The sequence below is a fragment of the Mustelus asterias genome, chromosome 3 (genome assembly GCF_964213995.1).
Source record: "Mustelus asterias chromosome 3, sMusAst1.hap1.1, whole genome shotgun sequence".
NCBI classification, from domain to species: Eukaryota; Metazoa; Chordata; class Chondrichthyes; order Carcharhiniformes; family Triakidae; genus Mustelus; species Mustelus asterias.
Window position 1 is genome coordinate 87502241 of NC_135803.1, and position 12575 is coordinate 87514815.

General features: G+C 44.6%; 1 protein-coding gene across 1 annotated transcript in view; it reads right to left on the reverse strand.

Moving 5' to 3' along the window:
- nr2c2 (nuclear receptor subfamily 2, group C, member 2) overlaps nucleotides 1-12575 on the reverse strand; it is a 388941-nt gene that overhangs the window by 232097 nt on the left and 144269 nt on the right. Inside the window, exon 4 of the mRNA XM_078210136.1 lies at nucleotides 227-364. Within this exon, the coding sequence (XP_078066262.1) occupies nucleotides 227-298 (72 nt within the window). The 5' untranslated portion in view covers nucleotides 299-364. The remainder of the gene's footprint in view (nucleotides 1-226; nucleotides 365-12575) is intronic.

Here is a 12575-nt window from a genome sequence, read left to right on the forward strand (position 1 = left end):
ATCACCCGGGCTGTGGTGGGTCATCGAGATTGGGAGGAGGATCACCCAGACTGAGAGGGGGAACACCCAGAAGCTATCATTTTAGTTTGATTTTTAAACACTTTTCCCAAAGAGGAACTCCCTCTTCAAACATCAACATTATTAACTAAGTTACCCAGAAAGAGAGCAAATGTTGTGCACACATTACTGCACTCATCTGAACACCATGGATTATGCTGACACATACCTGGATTCTTTGAGGGGAAGATACTGGAGATTCTGTGGAGATTATCTGGATTTTCTGAGGAGGACTGGTCATCACCGGTGATCCTGACAGTGTGGCCTGAACCACAGTACTCGTGACTTGAGCATGAACTTGTGTGGTCTAGAATAAAATAATTCAAAATAAATATATTAAGGCATATTTACATGATAAATGTGAGCCTGGAGTCCCAGATCCAAAGCTAGACTCCATAAAGACAGCAGAGTTTTCCTTCCTGAAAGGACATTCATGCAGTGGACAGGTTTTTACAGCAATCTGGTGGTTTTGTGGTCACTTGGTATACTGACTTCAAACCAGCCTGATTTATTAATAAATTAATATGCCCAGCTGCCACAGTGGGATTTCAACTCATGGCTCCTTGGTGAGGTCGACAATTGGATACAAAATTGGTTTGATGACAAAAGAGAGGGTAGTTGTAGAGCGTTGTTTTTCAAACTGGAGGCCTGTGAGCAGCAGTGTGCCTCAGGGATTGGCGCTGGGTCCACTGTTACTTTCACTAATATTAATGATTTGGATGGGAATTTAGGAGGCATGGTTAATAAGTTTGCAGATTGGTGGCACAGTAGACAGTGAAGAAAGTTATCTAGGATTGCAACAGGATCTTGATCAATTGGAGCAGTGGGCTGATGAATGGCAAATGGAGTTTAATTTAGATAAATGCGAGGTGATGCATTTTGGTAGATCGAAGCAAGGCACGACTTGCTCAGTTCAACGTACGGCGTTGGGGAGAGTTATAGAACAAAGAGGTCTAAGGGATATAGGTCCATAGCTCTTTGAAAGTGAAGTCACAGGTGGACAGAGTGGTGAAGAAGGCATTCGGCATGCTTGGTTTCCTTGGTCAGAACATTGAATACAGGAGTTGGGACGTCTTGATGAAGTTAATTCTGTTTTTAAAACCACAATTGAATCTACCGCCACCAAGCTGGCATTGTATAACCATTTAAAAAGGTTTTCCTCATGTTGCCTTTTGTCTTTGCCAATCACCTTAAATAAATGTCCTCTGGTTCTTGACTCTGCTGCCATTGGGAACAGATTCTCTCTTATCTCCTCCATCCAAACCCCTTATGATTTTAAATACCTGCAATAAATCTCCTCTCAACCTTTGCTCCACTCAGGAGAGTACCCCCAGTTTCTCCAAGCTATCCATGTAAGTGATATCTTTCATCAATGGGAACCATTCCTAAACCACCCTAACGAAAGCCTTCCCATCCTTCCAAAGTGTCACACCCAAAAATAGAACACAATACTCAAATTGGAGCCCATTGGAGATTCAGGTCAAGAAAAATATGATCCGAATGTCAACCCCTGGGAACAACCATTTACCACACTCCCTGTGTCCTGTCACTCAGCCAACTTCGTAATCTTACTGCCACTGACCTTTAATTCCATGGCCTTCAACTTTGCTGACAAGCTTGTTATGTGGCACTTTTCCAAACTCCATTTACCACATCACCAGCATTAGCCTCATCAACCCTCTCCATTAACTGAACAAAACACTTGATCAATTGGTGGTACACAGTTTTCCATTAACAAATCCATGCTGGCTTTCTTTAATTAATCCACATTTGACCAAGTGACCATTAACTTCATACCAGATTGAAGTTTCTCAATGTTTTCCCACCACCAAGGTTAAATTGAAAGGCTGGGTTTATCCTTGCACACTTTTTTAAGACAAGGGATGTAACACTTGCAATTCTCCAGTCCTCTAGCACCATCCCGTATCTAAGGAGAATTGAAAGATTACGGCCAGTACTTCTGCAATTTCCACCCTTGCTTCTCTTAATACTCTTAATATCCTCAGATGACCAGGTCCTGGGTGAATTATGAATTTTACTGACAGTCAGCTTTTCGACTACTTCTTCATCAAGCTTTAGACCATCCGGTGTATTTACCACCTCATCTTTCACTATGACTTTGGCCGCATCTTCTTCCTTGGTAAAGACATGCAAAATATTTATTGAGTACTTTAGCCATGGCCTGTGCCTCCATGAGAAAACTAGATATTTTTGGTTCCGAATTGGTCCCATTCTTTCTTTCACTACCCTTTTAATTTACATGTATCCACAGACATTTTTTCAATTTCTTTTCATGTTTAGTTGCCAGTCTCATTTTGTTGCTCTTATTTCTTTTTACAATTCCCCTCTGAAATTTCTATATTCGATCTGATTTTCAGACAAAATAACTGTATTCCAACAGAAACTCAGCATGCAAAAAAATTCAGACATACACAGATGATAATATCCCAACAGAAACTACAGCAACACATAGGGTGATGGAGGCAAATTCAATTGTTCTTTTATAGGGCAATTGGACATGCGGGTGAATATTTAAAAATTGCATGGAAAGGGCATGGGAATGGGTCCAGCTGAACTGTTTTACAGAAAGTTAGTGTAGACACAGCAGGGGAAAAGAGGTGCTCTAAAGAAGGTTTATTGCAACTTGTAAAGCATGTTAAGTGTTAGTTGGATTTATCAGTCTGAGTAAGGTTTATCAATGGCTGTAAGGATTAATAAGTTAAAGCTAAGTTGAAATAACTAAACAAAAGTAAATTAAAGTTAACAAAAGTAAAGTAAAGATGCGTCTTCACAAATACATGAATAGGATGGGAATAGAGGGCTTTGGTACCCGGTAGAGAAGAGGGTTTTAGTTCAGTTGGGCAGCATGGTCAGTGCTGGCTTGGAGGGCCGAAGGGCCTGTTCCTGTGCTGTAATTTTCTTTGTTCTTGTTCTTTGTTCTAAATTTAAGACATGGCAAGGCAGCTCGGTCACGTGGAATGTGAGTCCTGTAGTATGCTGCTGGTGTCCAGGATGACCACATTTGCAATACTAGCTACAGAATCCTACACTCTGGGTTTCTGAGCTCGAGCAGTGGCTGCAGTCACCATAGCGCATCTGTGAGGATGAGTGCTGCGTGGATAATACATTCAGAGACGTGTTCACACTACAGGCTAAAAGCATGGAGGCAGAAAGGGTATAGGTTATAGTCCAACAGAACCAGGCAGGTAGTGCAGGTCCTGACTGCTAATTGGTTGTCTGATTCGGATACTAGGAGGAGGCGTGCAGTCAAAGCCAAGTTCGTGGCACCACGGGCGGTTCAACAGTACAGAAGGGGAGGAAGAAGTGAGAAAGAGTAAGAGTGACAGGGATTTAGAGGGACAGGCATTTCTCTGGCTGTAGACATGACTCCATGATAGTTTATTGCCTCCCTGGTGCTGGAGTCAAAGTTACAACAGAGCGAGTGCAGGACATTCTTCAGTGGGAGGGTGATCAGCCAGAGGTCATGGTCTACAATGATATTAATAACTTAGGTTGCAAAGTGGATGAGGCGCTGAAAGCAGATTTCAGAGGCTAAGAAGCAGATTCTAAAAGCAGTAATCTCAGGATTACTCCCAGTCCCATGCATAGAAATAGAATTTAGAAATTGAACATGTGGCTAGAAAGCTGGTGATGGAGGTAGGGCATCAGATTTCTGAGATATTTGCACCTGCTCGAGGGATGGTCTACACCTAAACAGGACTCGAACAAATATCCTCGCAGAAAGATTTGCCAGTTCTATTGGAAAGGGTTTAAACTGGTTTGGCAGGAGGATGGGAAGCGAAGGGCGAATTCAGAGCAGGGAACAGGAGATAGAAAAGCACGTGACTCTGAAAGACGGAAGAAACAAAGGTTAGAAAGTATACAGCACAGGAATTTGGCAATGTTAGAAGGTACATATGTAAATGCAAGGAGTACAGCAAATAAAGCCCATGAACTGAGGGTACAAATTGACACATGGCAATATGATATCAGAACTAATAACAGAAACTTGGCTTCAAAGAGACAAAAATGGTAGCTCAACATCGCTGGATAAAGAGTTTTCAGGCAGGATTGGGAGGGGAATAAAAAGATGGGGTTGTGAGGTGGGATGATATAAGAACATAAGAACTAGGAGCAGGAGTAGGCTATCTGGCCCCTCGAGCCTGCTCCGCCATTCAATAAGATCATGGCTGATCTTTTTGTGGACTCAGCTCCACTTACCTGCCCGCCCACCATAACCCTTAACTCCTTTACTGTTCAAAAATTTATCTATCCTTGCCTTAAAAACATTCAATGAGGTAGCCTCAACTGCTTCATTGGGCAGGGAATTCCACAGATTCGCAACCCTTTGTGTGAAGAACTTCCTCCTCAACTCAGTCCTAAATCTGCTTCCCCTTATTTTGAGGCTATGCCCCATAATTCTAGTTTCACCCGCCAGTGGAAACAACTTCCCTGCTTCCATCTTATCTATTCCCTTCATAATCTTATATGTTTCTATAAGATCTCCCCTCATTCTTCTGAATTCCAATGAGTATAGCCCCAGTCTACTCAGTCTCTCCTCATAAGCCAACCCTCTCAACTCCGGAATCAACCGAGTGAATCTCCTCTGTACCCCCTCCAGTGCCAGTATATCCTTTCTCAAGTAAGGAGACCAAAACTGTACACAGTGCTCCAGGTGTGGCCTCGCCTGCACCTTATACAGCTGCCACACAATCTCGCGGTTTTAAACTCCATCCCTCTAGCAATGAAGGACAAAATTCGATTTGCCTTCTTAATTACTTGCTGCACCTTCAAACCAGCTCCTTGAAATTCCTGCACAAGGACACCTGCACAGGTCCCTCTGCACAGCAGCATGCTGCAATTTTTTACCATTTAAATACTAGTCCATTTTGCTGTTATTCCTACCAAAATGGATGACCTCACATTTACCAACATTGTACTCCATCTGCCAGACCCTTGCCCACTCACTTAGATTATCTCTATCCCTTTGCAGGCTTTCAGCATCCTCTGCACACTTTGCTCTTCCACCCATCTTAGTGTCATCTGCGAATTTTGACACACTACACTTGGTCCCCAACTCCAAATCATCTATGTAAATCGTAAACAATTGCGGTCCCAACACTGATCCCTGAGGCACACACTCGTCACTGATTGCCAACCAGAAAAACACCCATTTACCCCACTCTTTGCTTTCTGTTAGTTAACCAATTCTCTATCCGTGCTAATACATTACCTGTAACACTGTGCACCTTTATCTTATGTAACAGTCTTTGGTGCGGCACCTTGTCAAATGCCTTCTGGAAATCCAGATACACCACATCCACAGGTTCCCCATTGTCCACTGCACATGTAATGTTCTCAAAGAATTCCATCAAATTAGTCAAACATGACCTTCCCTTCATGAATCCATGCTGCGTCTTACCAATGGGACAATTTATATCCAGATGTCTCGCTATTTCTTCCTTGATGATAGATTCAAGCATTTTCCCAACTACAGAAGTTAAGCTAACCGGCCTATAGTTACCTGCCTTTTGTCTACCTCCTTTTTTAAACAGTGGCGTCACATTTGCTGTTTTCCAATCTGCGGGAACCACCCCAGAGTCCAGTGAAATTTGGTAAATTACCACTAGTGCATTTGCTATTTCTCCCGCCATCTCTTTTAGTACGCTGGGATGCATTCCATCAGGACCAGGAGACTTGTCTACCTTTAGTCCCGTTAACTTGCCCAGCACTACCTCTTTCGTGATAATGATAGTTTCTAGGTTCTCATCTGCCATAGTCTTCCTGTCATCAATTTTTGGCATGTTATTTGTGTCTTCCACTGTGAAGACTGACACAAAATACCTGTTCAATGCCTCAGCCATTTTCTCATTTCCAGTTATTACATCCCCCTTCTCATCCTCTAACAGACCAACGTTTACTTTCGCCACTCTTTTTCGTTTTATATATTTGTAGAAACGTTTGCTATCTGTTTTGATATTCTGAGCTAGTTTACTCCCATAATCCATCTTACCTTTCTTTATAGCTTTTTTCGTGACTTTCTGCTGACCTTTAAAGATTTCCCAATCCTCTAGGTTCCCACTAATCTTTGCCACTTTGTATGCATTTTCTTTCAATTTGATACCCTCCCTTATTTCCTTAGATATCCATGGCTGATTATCTCTTTTTCTACAGTCCTTCCTTATCACTGGTGTATACTTTTACTGAGCACTGTGAAAGATTGCTTTGAAAGTCATCCACTGTTCCTCAATTGTCCCACCATAAAGTTTTTGCTCCCAGTCTACCTTAGCCAACTCCTCCCTCATCTCTTTATAGTCTCCTTTGTTTAAGCACAAGACACTGGTATTGGATTTTACCTTCTCACGCTCCATCTGTATTTTAAATTCAACCATACTGTGATCGCTTCTTCCGAGAGGATCCCTAACTGCAAGATCATTAATTATTCCCGTCTCATTACACAGGACCAGATCTAGGATAGCTTGCTCCCTTGTCGGTTCCATTACATACTAAATGAAGCATCAAATGAAGCCATATGGGTTCGGCTCAGAAATAAAAAAGGACCAGCCACAGTACTAGGAGTATACTATTGTGACGATACTGTGCCTTTAAGAACTGTATTTGTGTCATGTTTCTTGTGAAAGATATAGTTGAAATTCAACTCTGGTTTACAGCGCCAATCTGTCTGCGAGGCAGCCCACTTGCTGAGAATGCAAGAGGATAATTGCTCCTAGTTATGGGGATGATTATTTTAATCGGAGTTAATGCAGTTTTGTTATTTTTTGGGTTGTCCCCTGAAGTTTCAGAGGTTTGATGAGGTTGACAAGAGAAGATTCTGGGGAAAGTGAAAAGTCTGAAGGTGGATAAATCACCTGGACCGGATGGAGTACATCCCAGGGTTCTAAAAGAGATAGCTGAGGAAATTGTGGAGGCATTGGTGGTGATCTTTCATGAATCACTGGAGGCAGGGAGGGTACACACAGTAAGAGTTTTAACAACACCAGGTTAAAGTCCAACAGGTTTATTTGGTAGCAAACGCTTTTGGAGGGTACCAGAGGACTGGAAAGTAGTTAATGTAACACTGCTGTTTAAGAAGGGAGGGAGGCAGCAGACAGGAAAACTATAGGCCGGTTAGCCTGACTTTGGTCATTGGCAAGATTTTAGAGATGATGTGGAGATGCCGGCGTTGGACTGGGGTAAACACAGTAAGAGTTTTAACAACACCAGGTTAAAGTCCAACAAGTTTATTTGGTAGCAAATGCCATCAGCTTTCGGAGCGCTGCCCCTTCGTCAGATGGAGAGGAACATAAGAACATAACAAAGAACAATACAGCACAGGAACCGGCCCTTCGGCCCTCCAAGCCCATGCCACTCCCTGGTCCATTCCCACTCCGTTCATATGGCTGTCTAGATAAGTCTTAAACGTTCCCAGTGTGTCCACCTCCACCACCTTGCCTGGCAGTGCATTCCAGGCCCCCACCACCCTCTGTGTAAAATATGTCCTTCTGATATCTGTGTTAAACCTCCCCCCCGTCACCTTGAACCTATGACCCCTCGTGAACTTCACCACCGACCTGGGGAAAAGCTTCCCACCGTTCACCCTATCTATGCCTTTCATAATTTTATACACCTCTATTAAGTCTCCCCTCATCCTCCGTCTTTCCAGGGAGAACAACCCCAGTTTACCCAATCTCTCCTCATAACTAAGCCCCTCCATACCAGGCAACATCCTGGTAAACCTCCTCTGTACTCTCTCCAAAGCCTCCACGTCCTTCTGGTAGTGTGGCGACCAGAACTGGACGCAGTATTCCAAATGCGGCCGAACCAACGTTCTATACATCTGCAACATCAGACCCCAACTTTTATACTCTATGCCCCGTCCTATAAAGGCAAGCATGCCATATGCCTTCTTCACCACCTTCTCCACCTGTGATGTCACATTCAAGGATCTGTGGACTTGCACACCCAGGTCCCTCTGTGTATCTACACCCTTTATAGTTCTGCCATTTATCGTATAGCTCCTCCCTACATTATTTCTACCAAAATGCATCACTTCGCATTTATCAGGATTGAACTCCATCTGCCATTTCTTTGCCCAAATTTCCAGCCTATCTATATCCTTCTGTAGCTTCTGACAATGCTCCTCACTATCTGCAAGTCCTGCCAATTTTGTGTCACCCGCAAACTTACTGATCACCCCAGTTACACCTTCTTCCAGATCGTTTATATAAATCACAAACAGCAGAGGTCCCAATACAGAGCCCTGCGGAACACCACTAGACCAGATGAAATCGAAGTTCTCAGCCGAGGGCTTAATTTTTGCCCCACCACCAAAATAGACCCCATCAGTCTTGCAGCAGACACAGAGGAATTCATCAGGCGAATGAGGCTGAGGGAGTTCTTCCACAAACCCCAAGAGGCCAACAACGAACACAATGAGACAGCCAATGAACTGGAACAGCCGACAGAGAGATCCGCAGTGCATCCGAAGAGGAAAGAGTCGAATTGGACTCCTCCGGAAGGCCGCTGCCCTCGACTTGACATGTATGCCCAAGCCGTCAGGAGGTGCGTCAACACCAAATTCATCAGCCGCACTCACAAGACAGCCCCGAACATCACCCAAGCACAACGTAACGCCATCCACGCTCTCAAGACCAACCGCAACATTGTCATCAAACCAGCAGACAAAGGAGGGGCCATCGTCATACTGAACAGAACGGATTACTGCAAAGAAGTGTACCGACAACTCAACAACGAGGAACACTACAGACAGTTACCTGCAGATCCGACCAAAGAACACACCCGTCAACTCAACACTCTGATCAAGACCTTTGATCCGGACCTTCAGAACACCCTCCGTGCTCTCATCCCACGTACTCCCCGCGTTGGAGATCTCTACTGCCTCCCGAAGATACACAAGGCAAACACACCCGGCCGTCCCATCGTATCGGGCAATGGGACCCTGTGCGAGAACCTCTCCGGCTATGTCGAGGGCATCCTGAAACCCATTGTACAAAGAACCCCCAGCTTTTGTCGCGACACGACGGACTTCCTACAGAAACACGGCACACATGGAGCAGTTGAACCAGGAGCGCTCCTCGTCACAATGGATGTCTCAGCACTCTACACCAGCATCCCCCATGACGATGGCATTGCTGCAACGGCCTCAGTGCTCAGCGCCAACAACTGCCAGTTTCCAGATGCAATTTTACATCTCATCCGCTTCATCCTGGACCACAATATCTTCACCTTCAACAACCAGTTCTTCATCCAGACACACGGAACAGCCATGGGGACCAAATTTGCACCTCAATATGCCAACATCTTCATGCACAGGTTCGAACAAGACTTCTTCACCGCACGGGACCTTCAACCGGTGCTATACACTAGATACATCGATGACATTTTCTTCCTTTGGACTCATGGTGAACAATCACTGAAACAACTCTATGATGACATCAACAAGTTCCATCCCACCATCAGGCTCACCATAGACTACTCTCCGGAATCGGTTGCATTCTTGGACACGCGCATCTCCATTAAGGACGGTCACCTCAGCACCTCACTGTACCGCAAGCCCACGGATAACCTCACGATGCTCCACTTCTCCAGCTTCCACCCTAAACACGTTAAAGAAGCCATCCCCTACGGACAAGCCCTCCGTATACACAGGATCTGCTCGGATGAGGAGGATCGCAACAGACACCTCCAGACGCTGAAAGATGCCCTCATAAGAACAGGATATGGCGCTAGACTCATTGATCAACAGTTCCAACGCGCCACAGCGAAAAACCGCACCGACCTCCTCAGAAGACAAACACGGGACACAGTGGACAGAGTACCCTTCGTTGTCCAGTACTTCCCCGGAGCGGAGAAGCTACGGCATCTCCTCCGGAGCCTTCAACATGTCATTGATGAAGACGAACATCTCGCCAAGGCCATCCCCACACCCCCACTTCTTGCCTTCAAACAACCGCACAACCTCAAACAGACCATTGTCCGCAGCAAACTACCCAGCCTTCAGGAGAACAGTGACCAAGACACCACACAACCCTGCCACAGCAACCTCTGCAAGACGTGCCGGATCATCGACACAGATGCCATCATCTCACGTGAGAACACCATCCACCAGGTACACGGTACATACTCTTGCAACTCGGCCAACGTTGTCTACCTGATACGCTGCAAGAAAGGATGTCCCGAGGCATGGTACATTGGGGAAACTATGCAGACGCTGCGACAACGGATGAATGAACACCGCTCGACAATCACCAGGCAAGACTGTTCTCTTCCTGTTGGGGAGCACTTCAGCGGTCACGGGCATTCGGCCTCTGATATTCGGGTAAGCGTTCTCCAAGGCGGCCTTCGCGACACACGACAGCGCAGAGTCGCGGAGCAGAAACTGATAGCCAGGTTCCGCACACACAAGGACGGCCTCAACCGGGATATTGGGTTTATGTCACACTATTTCACATAAATATTTCTGCTTTTTTCCTCCTGAGTCTTTATCATGCGATCCTAGAATCAGAATTTATGTCACACTATTTGTAACTCCCACAGTTGCGTGGACCTGCAGAGTTTCACTGGCTGTCTTGTCTGGAGACAATACACATCTTTTTAACCTGTCTTGATGCTCTCTCCACTCCCATTGTTTTGTTTCTTAAAGACTGGATTAGTTGTAAGTATTCGCATTCCAACCATTATTCATGTAAATTGAGTCTGTGTCTTATAAGTTCTGTTTGTGAACAGAATTCCCACTCACCTGAAGAAGGGGCTCAGAGCCTCGAAAGCTTGTGTGGCTTTTGCTACCAAATAAACCTGTTGGACTTTAACCTGGTGTTGTTAAACTTCTTACTGTGTTTACCCCAGTCCAACGCCGGCATCTCCACATCATGAACACCACTAGTCACAGGCATCCAGCCGGAAAAAGACCCTTCCACTACCACCCTCTGTCTTCTGTGACCAAGCCAGTTCTCCACCCATCTAGCCACCTCCTCCTTTATCCCATGAGATCCAACCTTTTGCACCAACCTACCATGAGGGACTTTGTCAAACGCTTTACTAAAGTCCATATAGACGACATCCACGGCCCTTCCCTCGTCAACCATTCTGGTCACTTCTTCAAAAAACTCCACCAGGTTAGTGAGGCATGACCTCCCTCTCTCAAAACCATGCTGACTATCGTTAATGAGTTTATTCCTTCCTAAATAAGAATAGGGGCAGGAGTATGCCATCTGGCTCCTCGAGCCTGCTCCACCATTCAATAAGATCATGGCTGATCATCTCATGGACTCAGCTCCACTTATCCACCCACTCACCATAACCCTTAATTTCTTTACTGTTCAAAAATTTATCTATCCTTGCCTTAAAAACATTCAATGAGATAGCCTCAACTGCTTCACTGGGCAGGGATTTCCACAGATTCACAACCCTTTGTGTGAAGAACTTCCTCCTCAACTCAGTCCTAAATCTGCTCCCCCTTATTTTGAGGCCATGCCCCCTAGTTCTAGTTTCACCCGCCAGTGGAAACAACTTCCCTGCTTCTATCTTATCTATTCCCTTCATAATCTTATATGTTTCTATAAGATCTCCCCTCATTCTTCTGAATTCCAATTAGTATAGCCCCCGTCTACAAACGGTAATTGGTTATTTTTCAGACTGAAGGATGCCAAGCTCCCAAGGGTCAGTGCCAGGACCACTACTATATATATATATATATATATATATATATTAAATGATTTAAACATCAAAAGACAGAGTGAGATTTCAAGTATTACCGACGATACCAAAATTAGAGGCAAAACAAAATCGTGAGGATGATACAACATCAATAGGCAAGTAGCATGAGCAGGCAAATGACAGATGAAACAGAGAAGTGTCACTTGAGGCTTTTGGAAAGAAAGGGCAGAGGCAGCATCAGAGACTTAATAGTACATTTCTAAAGAGTTGACAGGGACAAAGAGACCTGGGGGTTTATTACACAGATTGTTGAAAGTGGCAGAACACACCAGGAGAGTAATTAGCAAAGCATATGAAATATAGCCACATAAAATTTTTTTAAAACTGTTATGCTACACGTTTATGTGGCTCTGGTTAGGCCACAACTAGAGTACTGAGTCCAACTGTGGTCAATATGCCTTTGGTAGTCATGATGTGGAGATGCCGGCGTTGGACTGGGGTAAACACAGTAAGAAGTTTAACAACACCAGGTTAAAGTCCAACAGGTTTATTTGGTAGCAAAAGCCACACAAGCTTTCGGAGCTGCAAGCCCCTTCTTCAGGTGAGTGGGAATTCTGTTCACAAATAGAGCTTATAAAGACACAGACTCAATTTACATGAATAATGGTTGGAATGCGAATACTTACAACTAATCAAGTCTTTAAGAAACAAAACAATGTGAGTGGAGAGAGCATCAAGACAGGCTAAAAAGATGTGTATTGTCTCCACACAAGACAGCCAGTGAAACTCTGTGGGGGTTACAGATAGTGTGACATGAACCCAATATCCCGGTTGAGGCCGTC